This window comes from Bubalus bubalis, chromosome 23 (assembly GCF_019923935.1).
Source record: "Bubalus bubalis isolate 160015118507 breed Murrah chromosome 23, NDDB_SH_1, whole genome shotgun sequence".
Taxonomy (NCBI): Eukaryota; Metazoa; Chordata; class Mammalia; order Artiodactyla; family Bovidae; genus Bubalus; species Bubalus bubalis.
This window is the reverse complement of record NC_059179.1, coordinates 7,268,644-7,293,306: the sequence shown is the minus strand read 5'-3', so window position 1 is coordinate 7,293,306 and position 24,663 is coordinate 7,268,644. Positions and strand designations below refer to the sequence as shown.

At 38.1% G+C, this 24,663-nt stretch overlaps 1 protein-coding gene across 6 annotated transcripts in view; it reads left to right on the top strand.

Annotated features, from left to right (window-relative positions):
• Positions 1 to 24,663, top strand: part of PRKG1 (protein kinase cGMP-dependent 1) — a 1,428,274-nt gene that overhangs the window by 1,367,704 nt on the left and 35,907 nt on the right. For 5 of the 6 annotated variants that reach the window (XM_025274139.3, XM_025274138.3, XM_044935211.2 and 2 more), the window contains one exon: positions 2,529 to 2,625. In XM_025274139.3, coding sequence (XP_025129924.1) covers positions 2,529 to 2,625 — 97 coding nt within the window. Of the gene's footprint in view, positions 1 to 1,319; positions 2,428 to 2,528; positions 2,626 to 24,663 lie in introns of those variants that run through there. The other variant, XM_045164121.1, reaches the window with a different exon arrangement.

Genomic DNA, 24,663 nt, shown 5'->3' with positions numbered 1-24,663 from the left:
TAAAGAGTAACCTTAAAGAGAAAAAAAGACATGAAATACTAAGCAACATTTCCTGGCTTGGAAAAGAAAGTGCTCTGACAATGTTCTTGTATTCTTTGTCTTCCCCCAAAATCATGACCTGAGGCCAGTAGGAACAGAATGGAGGATTAAGCGCACAATGACCAAATTGCCCCTTCAAAGGTATTTCACCAACCACTACAAAAAAAATCACCCAATTAAAGGAAGTATTTTAAAAATTCACCTAGAAATAATAGCAAAGTAATTAGTAAAGTTTTGCATCCTGTATGTCTTTCTTTATCAATGTATTTTTTTAAAACCGTGTTAGCCATTACAAAGCTATTGTTCATTCCTATGGTTCTAGGACAACAGGGGTAGGAGTCAAGACTAAGTGATAAGAGTCCCTAATACTCTTTCTATGAATGCATCACACTCCAGACTCATTGGAAAACTACTGATTTTCTTGGATCAATTTAATCCAACCCAGAATTATCAGGCTTCTGGAACCTCCTGAGACTTTCAGAGGGGTTAGCACTATTGTTCTCAACTGTTCATCAGAATCACCCAGAGAGTCAGCCAGGGAGCTGTAAAAGTGTATAGATAATATGATACTTCTTCCAGACATTGCTGATTTACTTGCCCTGTGGTGGGACCCCTATTAAGTGGTCTCTAAAAGATGCTCAGGAAGTTCTGATGTGCAGCAAATGGCTGAAGATGACTTCTTTGGATATTTCCAGACCAATTTTTCAAAGCTCAAACATAAGGATGTGGGTGGGTGGGGGACATCGCAAGAGCTTTAAGTAATAACACCATATTGTAAATATATAAAATGGAGTCAGAGTAGTCTGAAACAGTTTACTCCCTTAGTATCTGAAATTTCTAAATCCAGCAAGCACATGGGATATTATTCAAAAACAATGTCATTAAGAATTTGACTGCCAGGAAATGCTTGAACACATACAAACACGGTCACTGGGTCTGATCCCAACAGATGTCCCTTTTAGACACCTGTTGGAGTGAACTGTGCCACTGACCCTTTAAATGGGATGGAGCTTTAATGTTCCAAAAGCAGGGACCCAGTTGGAATGCTAGAAATGCACATTTGTTGCTTATGTTCCATTCTAGTAAACCATCTCCTGAAGAATTATGTTGATCTCTTGATTGTGTAGTTAATGAGATAAGTCTGCAAATAGCATTCAGATTGACTAGCAGTCTTATTTATAGAGGTGTACTGGAAGGAGTTGATTTCCCATAATCAGCTAATAAGGAGAAGCAATGTTATTTTTACCTTCTCATGAGTCTTTCAAGAATTGATGTGTGAAAAACGAGAACTGTCCTCGTAAACTGGAAACTGTTGAAAGCTCACCTAGAAAGCTATTTCGCATTTCTCCCAAGTGGGGAGTCTGAATTTGTGTTTGATTATAATGGAATAGCTAACATGTGAGCACAGCTTAACACCAAACATGCCTGTGGATGATTCTTTCCAAAACCCGACATAAACAAGCTGTCTTAGTATCATTATTTCAGGCACGTTCATCATGTCTATCTACAGCATACTACTGAATCAGGTACTGCCTGGTTGAAGGTCATGGATTACACATAGCCATTCAAATCCTTTATTTTTGAGACAGCTGAATTACTCCCTGACCTGACTTTAGTGAGTGGGAGGATCATCTTTATGCCTTCCTGCCCTTTCTAAAAATAGTAGGGCCTTTTAACAAGGAGATATTTTAAGCAGCTCATATTCACTTGTCTCATCAGGAGACACTTATTTTGGCCACTTGCATGTGTCCAATTTGCCTGTCTGAAGAGTTAGACTTTTGAAGGCTAGTCTGTGCTCCTCCACACCACTCATATAAGAAACTGGCAAGCCTAAAGACACTGGGATTACTAGCTGAGAGTCAGTGGGTAATCACAAACGAAGGGAAGACACTTTTTAGGAATGTGAATATGCTTCTGAAACCATCCATTTCAGATATTTCCACATCAGTCCTCAGCTTTTTGGATCTGTTTTCATAAAACCTGGCTGTGACTGCATTCCAGAGACCTCAATGATCTTGCCGCTTTTAATAATTATTAATAGGAGCCACTGCCAGCCTGTGGATAAGGGAACCTAATGAGAAACTGCCATCCAAAACCTGAACGGCAAAAACAAAGCCAAGCAAAACCAAACAATCCAAAACAAAACCAAAAGAGAACAACACAAACAATCTGTGCTCATAAGAAGACGCGTAGAAAAACACCGAGATGTAACTCTGATTTGAGAACTGGATTTATCAGTCACATGACTGGCATGCAGTGGGTACTTTGTATTTTTCTACTTTGAAAATACAAGCTCAAATCTAGGTAATTCTGCACAACTGGGACCAAAAAAAAAAATTATGAGTATGAGAAAACGCAGACTCTAAAAGCAAGATGGAATTTAAGCAGGTAAACCCTGTTTCACAGTCATGTCATTCCGGTACAGTTGTACGTGGTACTCGTGTTTGCACCTCTAAGAAATTTCCATTTTTTCGCATCAAAAACTCCAGATATGAAGCTGAAGCTGCTTTCTTCGCCAACCTGAAGCTGTCTGATTTCAACATCATTGACACCCTTGGAGTTGGAGGTTTCGGACGAGTAGAACTGGTAGGTAATCATTCTTTAAATGCTTTTGAAAGTCCTGTCTTCTTTTTTAATTTTTTTTCTCCCAAAGATTCTTTTTTCTTCTCTATCTAATCATTCATTACTCTTGTTCCTAAATCTGTACCAATACTTTCATATCAACATATCAGAGTTTTCAACAAAGTGAACTATATCATGTAATCATTAAACAAAAAATAAACATCAATTTACTTTTCAGAAAACCTCTTCATAATAAATGAAAGGTAAACACATTTACTTAATGAGGAGTCATAAGGCACTTTTTACCCAGCTGAGTTTCTATGATCTTTATTTACTTACTAAGTTCTGAGCAGTGCTCACTAACTTAATTATGCACTCTATAATCATAATAATTAAAATATAAATTTATGTATATATAAATGGAGATGAGGTATATTTACATGTCATATATACTTATGCATATAACATATAATTATTCTCACCACTGCTTTAAAAATTAAGTAAATGGTGTAGTTATTCTGTGATTCTGTAGTTATAAGTACCTATTGAGATTACAGTACATATATATAACTGTATTAGGTAATATGGTTTGAATATTTTATATATTTCACACACATTTCTATTTCATGTACACACACACGGAGCTAAGTGTTAAGATTAAGAAGACAGTTTGATACAAGTTTATACATTAAACACATTGCATCAGTGTGGGGTAAACCAAATGAAAGCATGTTCTATTGTGTCTGTTTAAAATATAAATTTAAAAACTGACACATTGCAACAAAAACTAGAGAAAACTGTCTTCTAGTTGCTGCATTCCAGACTGTGTAGATAAAACTGTATTTGAGAATTTGATTAATGGCCAGCTCTTCTGAACGTGGAGGAGCCCCTGATACTAGACACCAGTACAGTATGTTAGGAACTCCCTGAGACTGTGCACAGCTCAGTACATAGTTACTGTTGCCATCAGGTGACAGGAGAAATCCCCTTCCATAAAAGTAGCTTGAAATCCCCTTCCAAAAGTCCTGATGGCAACAGTAACTATTTTTATGTTTGTCCATTTGTGCTACAGTAGGGGTTTTTGAGTTGGATAGGCACAACTGTGTTATTGACTTAAGTATTAGACAAGAAGTGTTTAGAGCCATAAGGTATTGCATTGAACTTACATTATGCTTCCCTTAACACTGGCTGGAGGTACTACAGTAAAACTGCTTTTGACTTCGCTCCTGACTTCATACTGTGCCTCTGGGGATCAAATATTTTCAGTTATAGGAGTGAAAATCAAATAAGGGCCTAGGAAAAAACCTCTTTCTTTTCTGAACCCTGCTAAACTAATGCAATCTTAGATTTATTTTTCAAAAATATTGATTTTGTGATAAAATATAACTTCATATAGCTGGTGAAGACTTAAGGACAGTGTTATACATGAACATCTTTGCACTGGGGAGTGTTGGCACGTAGAAAGAGCATAGAGCATAGCACTCCTAACCATGAAGTCTTTATTGTCTGGTGTGTTTGTTTATATTGCTCTTTGTGTCTAAACCCCTCTGTCTATGAAACAGCATAAAGGACAGAATCTCCTTGATATTAATTTTATGGCTGTTATAGTTTCTTCAATATTATTTTTAAAGACTTTGTACAACAAAAGAGCTGTTTTAGTTGACCATAAAAATATCAACATTGTAACTGTGGTCTCCTAAGAGGTCTGATAACTTCAAACTGGAAGCCTTTGCATTAGCAGTGAGATCTTTTATGAAATACAAGAATTTACTTAGGATTTTTGAAATGTTAGAAATCACTTAAAGACACTGAAACCCCTTCAAGCTGCATAATCAAATGCCAAGCTGATAGTGGAAAACTTCTAGAAAATTCCCTCAAAAATGTGAGGAGGCACAAACAACCACCCAATTAAGGAAGGTTTAAAGTGGACAGTTGGTAAAGAACCCACCTACCAATGCAGGAGACTCAAGAAACACAAGTTCAATCCCTGGACCAGGAAGATCCCCCAGAGAAGGAAATGGCAACCCACTCCAGTAATTTTGCCTGGAAAATCCCATGGACAGAGGAGCCTGGCGGGCTACAGTCCACAGGGTAGCAAAGAGTCAGACAGGACTGAATGCACATGCACACCCACACAGAGTGGGCATATTAAAGGTAATGCAGTTTAAAAAGACAAAATTCACATGTGTTTGTATGCAAGTGCATGGTTGAGTACATACATATTTATTATAATCTTCATCCCAGGAGGGAAATCGGAAGTAGTTCACCCTAACTTTCTTCTCATGGATATTATATTTCACACTTTTACACAAATGTTTGTAGACTAATGGAAATCATATAGGTTATAACTAGGTATAAGGTATAACTAGTACATCCCAGGTAGAAGGGTATGTCCTTAACCTCTGAAGTGATGTCATCTTGTGTGATCTTGCACTTCCCAGAACAAGTGGGATAATCCAAATATCCACGTTATCTTCACTGTTCAATGTAGACTAGCCATTTCAGTGATCACTATTACCCTAGAATCCACTACCCCAGTTCTTGCCACTTACTAACTATCCTATAATATTAATTACTGGGTATGAAAAATATTCTTCTCTGTGATGATTCATTTTTACATGTATTTGGTGATTCCAAAATTAGGAGCTTGGCCTCAACCCTTTGACTGCAGTTACACATACTGTTGTCATAGCTGGTAGGGAATCATGGTGAGGACACTCGTAACCACCCAGGAGACTGTAATGTCCCATTAGAGTAATACTCACATCCTTCATAGGTAGGCGGCAGGTCTACATAGAGCCAGTTCTGTTGTGATTACAGAATTTTAACCTTCACTCCCCTTCTGCAAATGGTGCATGTGAGATATTTCTGTTAATTTATACAGTGTTATTTTTATGCAGTATATCCTTCACATGAACTCATTTTACATATGTATACAGAGAAATGCACGTGTTACTGAACCACGAAAGACACTGGGATTCTTGGGCTCCAGAGGAGAAGAATTCAATCAAAGGCCAGAGACGAGGCTTGATCACTCAGAGCTTTTGTGTAATAAAGTTTTGTTTAAGTATAAAAGGGATAGAGAAAGCTTCTGACATAGACATCAGAAGGGGGCAGAAAGAGTGCCCCCTTACTAGTGTTAGCAATGGAGTTACATACTTTTTAACTACTTATTACAGTGAATCAAAAGAATGTCTGGAGGTTGTAAAGACCTCGCTAGACCCACTCCCATAATTTACATTTTAAGATAACAGGATTAGCCAGAAGGTTTTTTTCCAGAGACTGTCCTCAAGCAGGAAACACTATTGTTATATAAGCCTAAAGAATGTAGAGAGAAAAAAAGTTTGTCCTTTCCTCCTCCTTGAGAATTCCAGACCCCTCTCTCCTTGGGGACACCCGGACTTCTTATCAACCTGCCTAGGGATTGACTCTCTTAATACCAAGTACATAATATTTATACCTTGAACTTACCAACCCTTACTTCATAGTAATGTTGATCAGATAAGTGACATTATAAAAATTACCACAATTTTTATAATAGTAGTAGTTTTAAAAATGTTTCCAGATATAGATTATAAGATTATAAACTCTTAAATTGGGTATGTAGAACTAAGAAATTTGTATTTATGAACCCTATTTCCTATTGGAAGTTAGAATTGTAGTTTTATTATCATTTGATATACAGATCATGTTCCTGTCATTTTGCTTAATATCAGATCAGATCAGATCAGTCGCTCAGTCGTGTCCCACTCTTTGCGACCCCATGAATCACAGCACGCCAGGCCTCCCTGTCCATCACCAACTCCCTGAGTTCACTCAGACTCACGTCCATCGAGTCAGTGATGCCATCCAGCCATCTCATCCTCTGTCATCCCCTTCTCCTCTTGCCCCCAATCCCTCCCAGCATCAGAGTCTTTTCCAATGAGTCAACTCTTCGCATGAGGTGGCCAAAGTACTGGAGTTTGCTTTAGCATCATTCCTTCCAAAGAAATCCCAGGGTTGATCTCCTTCAGAATGGACTGGTTGGATCTCTTTGCAGTCCAAGGGACTCTCAAGAGTCTTCTCCAACACCACAGTTCAAAAGCATCAATTCTTCGGTGCTCAGCCTTCTTCACAGTCCAACTCTCACATCCATACATGACCACAGGAAAAACCATAGCCTTGACTAGACGAACCTTTGTTGGCAAAGTAATGTCTCTGCTTTTGAATATGCTATCTAGGTTGGTCGTAACTTTCCTTCCAAGGAGTAAGTGTCTTTTAATTTCATGGCTGCAGTCACCATCTGCCGTGATTTCAAACACTTCTTCAGTTCAGTTCAGTTCAGTCGCTCAGTCGTGTCCGACTCTTTACACTTCTTAGCATTTCTTAATTTTATCACTTATGTCAATTTAGATGAACTTAGATGCAGGGGTATTTTTTAGACAGATGAATTACTGAAATGGTCTACTGCCAACTTTTAGAGATGAGAACATAATTTAGGAAAATAATAGAAACTTAAGTACTTCTTCAGTGATGAGACAAGAAGCTTGAAGTAAAGGCCTTATATGAAGGGGAGTTCTGTTCTTAAGTTATTCAGTCTATTTCATAAATACTTTTAGCATAATTGATTTCAACTACTCTCAGTCACGTCTTATTCACACCCATTACCTTTGGGAAGTCATTTATACTGCTTTCCTTTCTGTGACCTGGTATATGCTTTATTTTCTGTACGTATTTTATTTTGAAGAATTGCTTTCTTACTTATTCAGGGCTACCTGCTTACAGAATATTTTCCAGAAGATCACATTCCATTTATAATAGCACCTTCAGTGAAATAACTTTTTTTTTAATGTATGATGTAATCATTAAAGCTATAAGCACTGCTGTAAGACATCTATGTAATCCTCTTAATTTACAAGACATAAGTATAAAATAAGGAGATTGATTTTTACAAATCACAAGTGAAAATTAATCTCATTTCTTTATGGTCACATTTCGAATTTACTCTCATTTGCTCTTGTCAGAGAGGCACTTGCTTTTCAAAGTAGATGGTGTGTGTGAAAGTCACCCAGTTGTGTCCAACTTTGCGACCCCACGGACTGTAGCCCGCCAGGCTCCTCTGTCCATGGAATTCTCCAGGCCAGAATACTGGAGTAGGTAGCTGTTCCCTTCTCCAGGGGATCTTCCCAACCCACTGATCGAACCCAGGTCTCCTGCATTGTAGGAGAATTATTTACAGTCTGAGCCACCAGGGAAGCCCCTCAGAGTAGACTGATACAAGTCAAATTTATTAATCTAGCAGTGCTATGTGATGGTTGCTTTAAATGTTAAATATTTATTCAGCAATTCAAACCTATTCCAGAACACCACACTTGGATAAAATATAGGAGCAGTGATATGGAAAACATGATCTCTGTCTTCTTGGATTATATTCTTTCTACATCATTTATTTTATATTTATGTAGCCAGCTCTCTGCTGAGACATACAAAGTTTAATAGAAAATAGCCACTGCCTCTAGGGACTCACAGTCTTCTGGGACAGGCAATCATGCCAAGTAATAAGTAAACCCATAGAGTATGAGCCACATGCGCTCAGCACGTGGAAAAAAGAGCAAGACTTCCTGAATGTCTTAGAATTTCTAAGACAGACAATCAACAACATTAAGATACTGACATAAATAACCTAAAACGTTTTGGTACACTTCTCATAAAATGAACTATTGCAAGACAGTTTATTTATAAACTGATAGTATGTTTATTGATATACTGATATTACTTCCTTACTAAAATAATAAAGCTTTTTATTTGAACCCAGCTTTATAATTTTCAAATTGCTCTCATATCCTGTGTATAATTTTGCCTTTATACTACTCTGGGAGGTATAATCCACACATTTCACAGGAAAGAAGTCAGGAGTAATGTGTATAAGGGACCTAAGATCACAGGTCACTGAAAGAGCTGTTGTTATTGCCCAGAACTACTGATTTTTAAACTAGAATTTCTTTTTTAATCATTCTGACTTCTAAAAATATTTAGATTCTGTCACGCCAGTAACAGCCCCCATTATAAAATCAAGCAGGTGTCACACTTCAGTGTCATATGTATACCTTTGTTTTCTTTTTTTTTAAAAGTCTGTTAGAATTCAAGAACCTGTATTTATGATTATCCACTATTCACCTCTTCCTCTGCCAAACCTTCAGAGAGTCTCTTTTCTCTTTTGTGGCTCCTAGTTTAGTGTTAAAATATCTATGGAGGGAAAAATAAACATGAGACAGTATGACATGGTAGCTAAGAGCTAGAATCTGGAGTCAGGCTTTCTGGATTCAGATCTTGCCAACTGTGTGTGATTAGTCATTTACTTAAACCTCTTGAGCCTCAGAGGTTTTTTATTGAGAATAATAAAAGGGTATGTGCCTAACAGATAGCAAAGATTGAATGAGTTAAACTCCATAAAATAGTGCCTTCCACATAATAGGTTAGTAAATGTTGGCAGTGTTATTATTAATATTAAAATATGCTAATAATAACTACCCATTGATCATTTTCGGCTTTGCCTATAGAAAAGGGAAGGGATGAAATAATTTTCCTCTTTTCTACCATTGTTAGGCCAGGTCCTGAGAATACACACATTTCCCCTACATAAGAAAGAGCCTGAGGTCTTCAAATGACCTACTATGAGAGCTTGTATTGAATTCTCCCAAACCACTAAGCTCCTTACTTTCTGATCTGTCATGAGTGCAGATGGGAAACAAACAATTTTCAGTCATCCTCACACTAAACCTTTGTGAACCTGAAGTAGTCTGCTCTAACTTATCCATTTCTCTTCTAAATTGTAAAGCCCCACCCCTTAACCTCTGGATAGGAAATCATTTTTGGTGCAAACTGCTAAATCATATCCACTTTCTCTGTAATTTTCTTAAACCACGGCACCCTGGTTGGGCACAACAAGGGTCTGGCTCTTGCCAAATGCAGGGCAAAGGTCACCTCTCATTTCACCTGTGCCACAGTTCCATGAAGTGCTTGCCCAGGATGGGGCAATGTAGTAGCAAGTTGTCAGAACTCTGCCTACACTCACAACCACATTAGTGTAACAGCATCTATGTGCTGTACATGTGTATCCATACCACTCTCACGGCATTTCTCCCAGCTGCTCAATCACTATGTGTCACATGAAAGTGACATGGAAGACTATGTACACCAACTTAAAAAAAAAAAATAGGGACTAAGAGATGATTAAAGAAAGAAATGAGGTGAAACACCTATTGCTCAGTCAACAGAGTTTTGTTTCATTGTTATGAAAGGGGAAAGCTTAACTCCAAAGGGAAACCCCACGGAAGATGAAAACTTTTCAAGACCTTCTTGCTGCCAAGCCACACACATGACAGTGAAATAGAATAGCTGTGGGATCACTGGGCAATGCTGCCATTTGTGGCCATGGCAGTTTATGCTGCAGAGGATGCCTGGGGAAAACTCTGTCGTCCTACGGCCTTGTGTCCTCAGTAACCAGTGAATCAGGACTCTATGCGGGGTGAAAACTCAAAATGGCCTCATTTTAATACAGCCTTTTCTCTAGACATACCTTTCTAGTCAATACAGTGCTGGTCTCTGAGTCATGTCCGACTCTTTGCAACCCTGTGGGCTGTAGCACCCCAGGCCCCTCTGTCCACTGGATTTTCCAGGCAGGAATACTGGAGTGGGTTGCCATACCCTACTAGGATTATTATTAAACGTGTCATCCTCATTTATTCTCCAAAAGAATGAAAATTGACACAAATTATTAGTTGTGATAAATAGTATTGATTTCTGAGAAAGCAAGTTACTCATAGAGCCAAAGAACATCCAATCGGATAAATGCTAACTGAATGTAACAGGTGCACTCACAATACAGGCATTCCTGCGAGAGACTGTGGGTTCAATTCCAGACTACTGCAATAAAGGGAGTATCACAATAAAGCAAGTGACAGGCCTGCATGTAAAAGTCATGTACATACTATTGTTGTTTAGTCACTAACTTGTGTCTGACTCTTTTGCAACCCCATGACTGTAGCCCCCAGGCTGTTCTGTCGATGGGACTTTCCAGGCAAGAATAGGGCAGTGGGTTGCCATTTCTTTCTTCAGGGGATCTTCCTGACCCAGGGACTGAACCCATATTTCTTGCTTAGCAGGCAGATGCTCTACCACTAAGCCGCCACAGAAGCTGTGTATATACCATGCCGTAGTCTATAAAGTATGAAAAAGCATTATATCTGAAAACCAATGTACATCCCTTAATTAAAACATATTTTATTGCTGAAAAATGCTGTCATCTGAATCTTCAGTGAGTCATAGTGGTAACATCAAAGATTACTGATCACAGATTATGATAGCAAATACTAATGAAAAAACTTCCAATATTGTGAGAATCGCCAAAGCGTGACACAGGGGACACAAATGTGGGCAAATGCTGTTAGAAAAACGATGGACTGGAATTTGACACAGAGACAATTTACGTGGCATTTAATTGTACTAACAACTATTTACATACTGTGCTGTATTTACACCTACTTATATAGCATTCTCATTGTATTGGGTATCAAAAGCAAAGAAGAGATGATTTAAAGTATACCAAGACCAAGTGAAGTCGCTCAGTTGTGTCTGACTCTTTGCGACCCCATGGACTATAGCATACCACGCTCCTCCATCCATGGGATTTTCCACGCAAGAGTACTGGAGTGGGTTGCCATTTCCTTCTCCAGAGGATCTTCCTGACCCAGGGATCGAACCCAGGTCTTCTGCATTGTAGGCAGACACTTTACGGTCTCAGCCACAGGGAAATCCTTAAAGTATACAGGAGGGTTAATTTAGGTTATATACAAATATTATGCCATTTTATATATGGGACTTGAGGATTTGAGGATTTTGGTATCCACAGGGGATCCTGGAGCCAATCCCTCCAGAATATTAAGGGACAACTACAAATGTAGGCAAAGGAGCCTGGCAAGACACGGTCCTTAGAGTCACAGAGTCAGGCATGACTAAAGCAACGGAGCGCGCATCATAAATCTAGAAGGCAGTGGACGTGTCTTTCCAAGGCTTGAGATAAATTTTGGATGAACTCTTTTATCACCAATTAATCCACTCACTCACCTTTTTTGTCTTCTATGACATAAATTTGATTTTTTAATCCAGTGGATTTATGGTCACATCACATGCAGCAAAAGTTTATCTAGTAAAAATTTCCTAAACATTTTTTGTGGGATGTAGAAATATGAGGTGTGATTCCTACCCTCAAAGAACTTCTTGCCTTCTCCTGAGTAAGAAGATTCATACATATGAAAAACAGCAAATGAAATCTTTTAGAACTGTATTAAATTCTAAGTCATGCAGAAGGGTTCTCAGCATTTCAAGAAGAGAGCATTCGGAGCTGATGGTGTAGTGAGGTCCTAAGAAGACACAGAACTCAAGCTGGAGCTGACAGAATAGGCTGGGAGTTAAATAGATGAGAAAAGGCTGTTCGGGGGAAAGGCCATTCCAGGGAAAGTTTACAGCACAGAAGGCCATGTGTTTTCACAGGACACCAAAGCAAGTGGCCTGACGAGGGGTTGTGTGAGCTTCACAGGACACCAAAGCAAGTGGCCTGACGAGGGGTCGTGTGAGCTAGCAGGGAGAAATACTAGATGACCAATTGACAGGGTATAACTGTATTATATTCTTAAAGGAGATGTACTTTAAGGCATCAGGCATTTTTGGCCATTAGGTCAAGCGAGGAACACAAATAAACACGGACTCAGCCCTGAACTTCCACCCATGAAATAAAAGAATACACTATAAGGTGACTAGACAGGCTATTTTTAGGTGGCAGTGCTCCCAGAAATAAACATCATAATTTCACTTCTGAATAAGGTAGTTTACTTTGTGCCAAGATGTATTCCACATCCCTGAAAATTTTATATAAACACTTTCAATGACAGATCCCTTCCATGAAAGGGAAAAACATCTTCTATTTGTTAATAGTGTTGAAAATAGCCGTGTCCTTTTAAATCAAATGAAATGATTGGTCTTGCCTTCTGGAAATAAACTGAAAAAAGATGATTCTGAATATTTCAGTGTATCTAATCAACTGTATACATTTATAGTTCATGGCTAAGTCATACTCTCTCCTCACATTAATGTCCCTAGTTGCCACTGATGTGTGTCATATATTAGGCTAAACACTGAGCTATCAGGAGATTTTGTGGGTCAGATGAGTGAGTGAGTGAAAGTCACTCGTCGTGTCCAACTCTTTGCAACCCCATGGACTATGCAGTCCATGGAACTCTCCAGGCCAGAATACTGGAGTGGGTAGCCTTTCCCTTCTCCAGGGGATCTCCCCAACCCAGGGATCGAACCCAGGTCTCAGAAAAGGTGAAGTTCAAGTATACCATGCTGCTAAGTCACCTCAGTCGTGTCTGACTCTGTGTGACCCCATAGACGGCGGCCCACCAGGCTGCCCCGTCCCTGGGATTCTCCAGGCAAGAACACTGGAGTGGGTTGCCATTTCCTTCTCCAGTGCATGAACGTGAAAAGTGAAAGTGAAGTCGCTCAGTCGTATCCGACTCTTAGCGGCCCCATGGACTGCAGCTTACCAGGCTCCTCCGTCCATGCGATTTTCCAGGCAAGAGTACTGGAGTGGGGTGCCATTGCCAGGATATTAAGATCTGATTATAAGCCATTTGATTAAAAGTCTTCCAGTATGTAACCATTTCTTAAAAAATTACAAGGTTTAAAAAAAAAAAAAATTACAAGGTTTATTTGTCTAACATCTCAAAAGTGTGACTAGAATGCACACACTGTCATAAATTAATCTGATCACATCTCAGAGAGTAGAATTTTGCCATATATGATTCTCCCTGTGTCATTTAAACTCATTTTAAACCTTCACTGAGTCAATAAGCAAAAGAAAGTGAAGTGTCAACTTATACTGAACTCCATCTGTGTGGTGTTTTAAGTATTAAGTATTAGAATAAGTGGAATTATGTGAAATACTTAACAGTATAAAACTATTGCTTATAGTACTTCTTTATATTAGTGAGATTATACATAGAAATTAAATCTTAAGGGAAAGAAATTGATTATTTGATGAAGGAAAATAATTTAAAGTATATCATAGGTAGTAAAATCAATTTTAATATCACTAGAAAATAAAATAAGTACTGTAGGAAAGAGAAATAATATGTTTAAATTTCACATTTCAATAGACAATCTGAAATAAAAGTAGCCCTTTGAGTAAAAATGTATCAATGCTAATTCTCTATTAATGGAAATCACAAGTGTTCTTTCATTTGCAAATGATTTCCATAAAAGAATCCAAACTTTTGTCCATATTGTAATTAAAAATTGAAAAGTACGGAGCTCTCTTTCTCATCGTCCTCTAAACTGAAAGTTAAATGTCTTTTTAAAAAATTAAAATGAAAACTATCTCCTCTATGAACACTGCTTTGCACATCTTTTACTCAACTTTAATTTAAGAAAATATGTATTTCCTTATGTTTCTTGTCACTAGCCATAGAACTGAATTTTAGGTCTAAGGGCAGGTTACAGAGAAAATGGGGTTATGGACACTTTTCATGACAGGTGTGGTGACCTTGGGAAGGAAAACAAGGATGAAAAGACTGTCTTAATCATCACTTGTGCAAATGGCAGGTGGAATCAAATGAAAAAAGATAAGACAAATCACTTTTTCTAGGTTCTTTGTTCTGAATTGATATGTCTGACCATTAATATAGATAGCTTAGTGGTTATTATACATAATAGTGCTTAAGTAAAAAAGCTTACAATAGGGCCACACCTCTGTGCTCATGGCTGAATAATTTTCAAACTCTGACGTCCCTATTTAACTCATTGTCCAGCCTTTCCATTCTCTGTGTCATTTGGATATGCATCATACAGACAGTAACAAGTTTTCATTGTTTCTCCCTGTGTATCCTATGGAACAAAACAGATGCCACAGGTTCTTTCTTAAGCGTCAGACATAGATGAGGGAAAAGAAATCTATGATATTACTTTGTAGTGTAGAGAGACAGGTAAGTAATAAAACTGTGGATAACTCGTGAGAAAAGAGGTTTTAACAACAGTGTGAAATCAGACAAGTTTTTAATTAAGATTATGCTTAATGCTTCCTGAACTTGATAGTACTTTTAGGCAGTGAAATGTAATTCTCACAAAGGTTATCTTTTTTTTTTGGTTAGGAAATGTTGAGGAGTACAATCCAAAACTACTTTGTAGAATAGAAGCTTTCTGTGCCCTTAAAAAATTTAACTTTCTTTCACTAATGCAGTAAGTCAGTTCTTCCTGAATATTTGGGCACATTAGTATTTCAGAGTCGGACACGACTGAAGCGACTTAGCAGCAGCAGTATTTCATGTCCAAAAATGTTATTTGAGTCACATCAGTAATATTGCTTTTCCTTTCTCTATTGAAAGAAAAACATCCTTAAATTCAAACAGATAAATTTTTCCTATTCCTTTTCATTCAGATGGTAGGAACAACTAACTTAAAAACAGATTTAATTATGAATTTTAGTAGTAAAATACTATTTATAGTGAAAGTCGCTCAGTCACGTCAAAATCTCTGTGACCCCATGGACTATACAGTCTATGGAATTCTCCAGGCCGGAATACTGGAGTGGGTAGCCTTTCCCTTCTCCAGGGGATCTTCCCAACCCTGGGATCGAACCCAGGTCTCCCGCATTGCGGGCAGATTTGTTACCAGCTGAGCCACAAGGGAAGCCCAAGAATACTGGAGTGGGTAGCCTATCCCTTCTCCAGCAGATCTTCCTGACCCAGGAATCCAACCGGGGTCTCCCACGTTGCAGGCAGATTCTTTACCAACAACTCTCAGGGAAAAAAGTATCCCTTTTAATTAGTATTCCCACATATCTTGGAATTCATGGTAATAATGATAATGATTCTTACATAGCACTTTTAATTTTCAAAGTATTTTCACATACACCATCTGATTTGGTCTTCCAATATGTGCAACTATAAACTAATGTGGTTTTATTCTCGTAAGTGAGGAAAATGAGGCTCCAGATTACATGAACTTGGGTATGATTGTAGTTTGTATGTTATTAAAATAATAAGACATTACCCAGCAAATACATATTATTTTGACTAGAAAAGTTTTAAGAATTTGTGATAGGTATATACATTTTGCTTAAATTTTGACCCACAATCCAACCTTTACTTGGACACAACTTTTTTGAACTTAGGGCTTAAAAGAAAAGTCATAAAATAAGGAAGTCATTAAAAAAGAATAAACTTTTTAAAAATGTTAATAGTTTCCCAATACTAGAGTAAAAATGAAATATAGTTTTGACTAATTGGGGAACTTTTATTGAAGAGCTAAAGATAAGCATAGAAAGAAAAGCATTTCTGACATGCAGTTCCTTAAAATGTAAATTAAAAACATAACTATCACACAATTAATAAAGAAAAGAACTAGAAAATATAGATACACATATTTTGGGGCCTTTTCTTTTTAAAATTCCTTAAAAACTTTGCTGAGGTATAATCTATTCACCACAAAATTGTACAATCACCACCACAATCCAATTTTAGAACATTTCCATCACTTTAATAAGAACCCTTGTGGCCCATTTGCAAATACTCTCCATTCCTACTCTCAGTTCCAGCAACTGCTAATTTACTCTCTCTCTAAAGATTATCCTTTTTACTGCATGTTTTCTTAGGCTAAAACTGTGTTTTACACTAAAAAGCTTTTATTTTCTAAATGTATAATTATTCAATGTAAATTTAGTTCTTTGTAGATCTAAATAAACATGTGTTTAATACACAACAACTTCATGTTTTTCTTCTTTTTGAATTTTATGCTGATTTTATGTCCCCTTTATACCCTGCTTCAGCTTTGTTATTGTACCCAGTTGCTATAGAATAGAGCTGTTTAAGTTGTTTGCTGAACACAGAGTTTGAGGTCAGTATCTCATAGGTCAGTTTGAGGTCAGTATCTCAAGCTGTGAAGCGATGTCTGGCAATAAGGGAACACTGGAAAATGATGAAGACAGAACAAGCTAGGGCTTATGCATGTCTAGAGGGTATAATAGTTGGTATACTCATTTACTCAGCTATTAAAAGTTTTATTATGGGTCTTTTGCCTCTTTTGGTGTATCTGGTTGAGAACTGTAACTGGAATAGAGAAAGCATACTCCCCTGCACCCCAGTTTGGCTCAGTTTATCTTATAGAAGAGGACCCAAACAGTTCTCTCAGTCCAGGATTTTTTTCTTGCCTTCCCTCCCTCCTTCCCTTGCTTCCCCCTCTTCTTTCCTTCCATCTTCACTTATAGAATTTTTCTTTTTACTGCAGACCTTATCATGAATTCCATAAATCACCTCAATTTGAAGTAAATACGGGCTACTGAAATCTTATTATACAGACCATGGCTACTTAAATCTTAAATTGTTTAGAAAACTATTTCTTCCCAGTTTAAAAAATGTCAAAAATAAAGAAATGATTTTATGCCATCCCATGTAACGTGGATTGCCTGATTAAATCCTGTCTATTTTGTTTAGAGGAAATATTTGTCGTTCCTGTTTTGCTGTTGTCCAGCTATTACAAGTAGGATGACTCTGCCTAGATTTCCTTTATGCCTTGGGGCCTGTTTTAATGCTCTTCCTGGGAAAGCTACTGCTATTTCACCCAGTGTATGCGTGCTCAGTCACTAAACTGTGTTCTAACTCTGTGACCCCATGGACTGTAGAGGAACCCACCAGGCTGCTCTGTCCATGGGGTCTTCTGGGCAAGAATACTGGAGTGAGCTGCCATTCTCTCCTCCAGGGGATCTTCCCAACCCAGGGATTGAACATGCGTCTGCTGCATTGGCAGACAAATCCTTTACCACTGAGCCACTTGGGATAGCGTAGTCTTTGAAAATGAGTAACACAGAGAATACAATAGATAAGCAGACCTCCTTCAGGTGCTGTGGTTGAGAGAACAGAATAAATGAAACTTTCACCTCCCAAAAGAATACGCTTGTACTATAAATGCAAGGTCATGTTTTCAGAGTGAATCATCACGTTTCCTTAAGCTACCTTTTTGTTACTTGGGAAATCCTCCCTTTCTCCTTTGGCCCAAGCTACTGCCACAAGTTTGTTGGACTGTTTCCATTAAGTTAAATGTAACTAATATGCTTTTAAAATGTACATTATGTCAAATTTCAGATTCATAGAATTTTCCAGAACCCTTGGATGTAATTTAGTTTAGCCCTTCATGTTCTGAGAGGTGGCCTGAGGCCCAGTAAGGTTATATGACTAATCATAAACCTATTACTAAAAGATCCAAGACTAGAATCCAGGTGTCCTGTAAGCTTTTCTTGAAATATAGTTGGCATATAATATTATGTTAATTTCAGGTGTAGTACGTAGTGATTTGATATTTGCATACATTATGAAATGATCACAATGAATCTAGTAATCATCTGCCCCCCTACAGTTATTACAATATTATATCACCATGTTCCTTATGCTATATAGTACATCCCCTTGGTTTATTCTATAACTAAACATTTGTACCTCTTAAATCCTCTTCCCTTATTTTATGACCCCCACCTCCTTCCACTCTGGCAACCACACATTTGTTCTCTGTATCTATGGGTCTTTTTTTGTTTAGTTAGTTCGTTTTGCTTTTAGATTCCACATATAAGTAAGATATTATAGCATTTCTGTTTCAGTCTGACTTACTTCACTTGGCATACTACCAAGTATGCCATGCTGTTGCGAATGGGAAGATTTCACTTTTATAGCTAATATTTTATATAAAACACTCACCACACCTTCTTTATCCATTTGTCTATTGATGGCACTTAGGTTGCTTCCATATCTTGGCTTTTTATTATGGCTAATAACGCTGCTATGAACATGGGAATTCATACATCTTTTGGAATTAGTGTTTTGGGTTTTTTGAGCAAATACCCAGAAGTGAAATTGCTGAATCATATGGCAGTTCTATTTTTACTTTTAATAGGAATCTATAAAAGTTGGGTGATTGTAATTGCCTATACCAATGGCACTAGTGGTAAAGAATCTGCCTGCCAATGTAGGAGATTCAAGAGATGAGGGTCAGTCCCTGGGCTGGGAAGATCCGTTGGAGTAAGGAGTGGCAACACACTCCAGTATTCTTGCCTGGAGAATTCCATGGACAGAGGAGCCGAGCAGGAGGTTCATGGAGCCGCAAAGAGTCAGACATGACTGAGTGACTGAGCACACATATACCAATTTACTGTCCTACCAAGGAGGGTTCCCTTTTCTCCACATCCTCCCCAACATTTGTTGTTTATGGTATCTTTGATGATAGCCATTCTCACAGGTGTGAGGCAAATTCTCACTGTGGTTTTGATTTGCATCTCCTTTTGATGATTACAGATGTTGAACATCTTTTCAAGTGTCTCTTGGCCATCTGTATGTCTTCTTTGGACAAATGTCTATTCAGTTCCTCCACCCATTTTTTAAATTGGATTGTTTGGGGTTTTTTATGTTGAGTTGTATGGTTTCCTTGTATATTTTGGCTATTAGCTCCTTATTGGACATATTACTTGCAAATATTTCTCCCATTCAATAGGTTGCCTTTTTGTTTTGTTGACAGTTTCCTTCGCCATGCAAAAGATTTTTAGTTTGGTGTAGCCCATTTGTTTATTTTTGCTTTTGTTTCCATTCACTGAGGAGACATTTTGAAAAATGTATTACTAATACTGATGTCAGAGAGCCTACTGCGTATATGTTCTTCTTGGAGTTTATTGTTTTAGGACTTACAATTAAGTCTTTTGAGTTTATTTTTTGTATATGGTATGAGAAAGTCAATTTCTTTTGCACGTAGCTGTTTAATTTCTCCAGCACCATTTATTGGAAAGACTTTTTTTCCTCATGTATTGACATATCCTTGCTCCCATTGTTATAAATCAACTAACCATATAAGCCTGGGTTAATTTCTGGGCATTATATTCTGTTCCATTGATCTTTGTGTCTGTTTTTGTGCCAGTACCTACTTTTTTGATTACTATAGCTTCACAGTATAGTTTGAAATCAAGGGGCATTATACTTGCAAGTTTGTTCTTCTTTCTCAAGATTGCCTTGGCTACTCAGGGTCTTTTGTGTTTCCATGCAAATTTTAGAATTATTATTCCTGTGAAAAATGCTTTTTGTTAGGGATTGCATTGAATCTGTAGATGAGCCTTGAGTAGTATGTTCATTTTAACAATATTGATTCTTCCATTTCATGAGCATGAAATAGCTTTCTAACTGTTTTTATTTTCTTTAATTTCTTTCATTAATGTCTTCTAGTTTTCATGATACAACTCTTGTACCTCTTTGGTTAGATTCCTAGGTAGTTTATTCTTTTGATACAGTTATAAATGGTATTGTTTTAATTCCTTTCTGATAGTTCATTGATAGTTTATAGAAATGCAGTAGATTCCTGTATATTAATTTTGTATTGTGAAACTTTACCAAATTCACTTATAGTTTTAATAGGGTTTTTTTTTTTTTACGTTGGGGGGGGAGTGATAACTTTAGGATTTTCTATATATAATATTATTCCATCTGTAAACAGTAACAGTTTTACTGCTTCTTTCCAGTTTGGATTCCTTTTATTTCTTTTCTGCCCTGACTACTATCATTAGGACTTTCAGTACTATGTTTAATAAAAGTGATGAGAGTCGGCATCCTTATATTGTTCTTAATCTTAAGGAAAATACTTTTAGCTTTTCACTGTTGAATATCATGTTAGCTGTGGATATGTCATGTTTATATATTGAGGCATTTTCCCTCAATACCCACTTTGTTGAGCGTTTTCAATCATGAATCAGTGCAGAATTTTGTCAGAAGATTTTTTGTGTCTATTGAGATATTTTATTTCTCAGTCAGTTAACGTGGAGTATCATATTAATTGATTTGCAGATATTAACCATCCTTGCATTCCCTGCTGTAAATCCCATTTGATCATGGCTTATGATCATTTTAATGTTTTGTTAAGTTTGGTTTGCTAACTTTTTGTTGAGGGTTTTTGCATCTATATTCACCAGTGATTTGGCCTGTAATTTTTTTTAATGGTATCTTTATCTCATTTTGGTATCAGGGTAATGCTGGCCTGGTAGAATGGATTCAGAAATGTGTTTTTCTCTTTAATGTTAGTACACATAGTATTGTCTAAGAGGCCTCAAACTATCCTTATTTTTTTAAATCCTTTTTTCATTTTTCTGTTCAGCTTGTGTGATTTCCATTACTTATCTATTGCTCTGGGCTTCCCTTGTGGCTCAGCTGGTAACGAATCCGCCTGCAATGTGGGAGACCTGGATTCGATCCCTGGGTTGGGAAGATTCCCTGGAGAAGGGAAAGGCTACAAGGCTACCCACCCCAGTATTCTGGCCTGGAGAATTCCATGGACTGCATATGTATAGCCCATGGGGTCGCAAAGAGTCTGACACGACTGAGTGACTTTCACTTCACTTCACTTATCACCTAATCTACTGTTGATCATTCTAGTGTACTTTTTACTTCACTTACCATGTTCTTCAGATCTGTTTGGTTCTTCTTTATATTTTCTAACTCTGGTGAAATTCTGTGTTTATCCATGCATTTTTATGATCATTAGCTTGAACTCTGTATTGGGTAGAATGCTTATCTACACTTTGTTTAGTTCTTTTTCTGAGGTTTGGTCTTATTCCTTAGTTCAGTGGTGGGGCTGAGTCTTCATGACTTGGCCCGGAGGGGCATATGTGGGGCTGGTGCCAAGTACCCAGCACGATTAGGACAGAGTCGCTGAGTTGTGTCTGACTCTGTGACCTCATGGACTGTAGTCTGCCAGGCTCCTCTGTCCGTGGGATTCTCCAGCAAGAATACTGGAGTGTGTTGCCATTCCCTTCTCCAGGGGATCTTCCTGACTGAGGGTTTGAACCTGGGTATCCTGTATTGCAAGCAGATTGTTTACCGTCTGAGCCACCAGGGAAGCCTAATAGGATAGAAAGAGGATTCTGAAGTACTTTGCAGTGCCTGTGTCCACATGGTTAGAACAAGCTCCCTAAAACGGCACCAAGGGTGCTCCTATTGGCCCCCCTGCCTCTCCAGAGGCTCTCAGAGATTAGTAAGTAGTTCTGATCCAGGCTCCTTTCAAACTTCTGGGACTTGAAGTGTGTGAGGTTTTTGTACATGCCACTTAAGAGTGAAAAAAGCCCTCCTGCTGTCCCTAACGCAAACCTTGCTGGTTTTCAAAGCCAGATGTTATAGGGGCTCATATTTTAGGTGTAGGACCCACAGGCCAGGGAGACCAATATGAGATTGGACCCCTTGTTCCTTGGAGAGGACTTCTGTGATTGTAATATTCCTCTTATTTGTGTTGCAGATCCAAGGGCGTGGGTCCTGACAGTATTGTGTTTCTGCCTCTCCTTCTTGTTTCATGGCAATTCCTTCTTTCTGTCTTTAGTTGTAGAAAATCTTTTCTGCTGGTCTTCATGTCACTCTCATAGATGGTAGCTCTGTAAGCAGCTGTAACTTTGCTGTGTCTGTGAGAGGTTATGAGTTCACCGTCTCCCTACTCTGCCATCTTACCCACCTCTCCTGTTACAAGCTTTTCTGAACTCACTTCATCACCTGTGGTCTATAGCATTAGCTTACCCAAGCAAGCCATCCTTTCCTGTGGTGCATGGAAATGTAATTTGAACTACTTTATAACGGAATTTTGCATAATAATAGGCTATGTGATACTGTCAGTTCAAACCTTAATTTAATAAATTATTTTAATTACAGTATAGTTCAGAAATCCATTTTCTTCCAAAATAATGAAAAGATATCTATAGTGCTAAGTAAACTATGAACTGTTAATAAAAAGGTTCAGTAGATGAATGGCCAAGTAGATTCTAAGGACCAACCCCTAGTCATTGCACTGAGCTAATTTTTACCTTGCTCTGATCAGAATCCTATTTCCTAGTAAGTGTAAAGAATAAGATCTAGCAGGAGATAAGCCTTTATAAAGCAAGTGTTTGTCCCAGATAAAAGAAAGCACATATGTAAATACAGTCAGCAATTGTGTCTTCAAAGCTCTTTAAAATACTGGTGGTACTGCCTCTCATCTTCAGGTCCATATTATTTGGGTACCATTTAGAGCCTGATAGTTAAGACTGTGTCAAAATCTTTGTCAAAAATTCCCATATTAAGATTCACCTTGCTCAAGTATATATTCCTTCAAATGGCAACCCAGTGATTCACGTTAAAATAACTTTTTACACAAATGAAACTTTTGCTAATTTTAATTTCTGATATAGCACTTAGCATTACTTATAAAAAACAGAAGAAAGATATTGATATTAGCATTTTTAAATTCACATATCCTTTCTAGAAATCTTGAGAGAGAAACAAATGTGGTACAAGGGTCAGCAACCTTTTACTTAAAGCCTCTCGATCTGCTGCTTATCCACTGGGTAGAAGTGAAGTAGGTGGGTTGGGAATACAGACTGGTTCAAAGTGTCATTCCTGTAGTGGATCATATTTTGATGAAATTGCTTTGGCCTGAAGAGACCATTAAACTGCTGCTGCTGCTGCTAAGTCACTTCAGTCGTGTCCGACTCTGTGTGACCCCATAGATGGCAGCCCACCAGGCTCCCCCGTCCCTGGGATTTTCCAGGCAAGAGTACTGGAGTGGGGTGCCATTGACTTCTCCGGACCATTAAACTAAGAAGCACAAAAGAATAAAAGCAACTAACTGAATGTGTTCTCTGTTCCAGACACTATGTTTGATATATAGGCCCTTTTATTTCATCCTCACAGGTAAGAATTATTCCCATATTACAGATAAGGAAATAGTTTTAGAAACGTATCCAGGATCACAATCCAAAAAAAAAAAAAAAGAAGTTGATATTTAAACAAAGGTAGACAAGTTTCAAAATTCCCATTCTCAACCAGTGCATTAGCCTGTACATCTAGGTGGTATTGGAATGATCTGCAAAGACAGACCTGGGAATCATGCCTGACCAACCAGGCTGGGAAGGATTCCTGAGCAAAAGAAGGAAAGTATCATTCCTTTCCTTCTCCTTTGCCTGCCTGTGTCCACACTCAACACTGTCATCTCTGCCTCTGCTGCTAAGTCGCTTCAGTCGTGTCCGACCCTGTGCGACCCCATAGATGGCAGCCCGCCAGGCTCCACCATCCCTGGGATTCTCCAGGCAAGAACACCGGAGTGGGTTGCCATTTCCTTCTCCAATGCATGAAAGTGAAAGGTGAAAGTGAAGTCACTCAGTCGTGTCCGACTCTTAGCGACCCGATGGACTGCAGCCCACCAGGCTCCTCCGTCCATGGGATTTTCCAAGCAAGAGTACTGGAGTGGGGTGCCATTGTCATCTCTAGTGACCTGCTATAAAATCATTATCATCATTATTTCAAATCGGCACAAGATGTGTTGGTATAACTAATTTGGTGGTGGTGGGTTAGTTGATAAGTTGTTTCTGACTCTTCGTGACTCCATGGACTGTAGCCCGCCAGGCTTCTCTGTCCACGGGATTTCCCAGGCAAAATTACTGGAATGGGTCGCCATTTCCTTCTCCAGGGGATCTTCCTGACCCAGGGGTTGAACCTGAATCTACTGCAGTACATGTGGATTCTTTATCACTGAGCCACCAAATAATTAATTTGGCCAATAGGACAAATAAAAAGCAAACTAAATTTCACCTTAAAATTTTTCATGGATTAGTTTTGTGAAAACACCTTCATAATAAAGCACAATAGTTTAGACTTACTTAATACAAATTGCTGTAACTTTGAGAGTTTGTGTTGAAATAAAAAAATAAGGTATTTTCTTTAAGGATATGACTAGTGTGGTTCAGCCTGAACTGAATAGGTTGTTATCCTACTGCACACAACTTCTCAAGGTCTTTGCATTCATGGGATCCTAATAGAGTGGATTCCACTGTACCAGAATCCTTTGAGAGAGTCAGAATAAATAGCTATTCTGATTTAAAAGAGACATTAAAATTTTTCCATGACCAGAGTCATTATTTTCACTTATCATACAGGTGAGAAATGCTAATTGTACAAGTTAACCATTTCAAAAAAGTTAAAAAGAACTAAA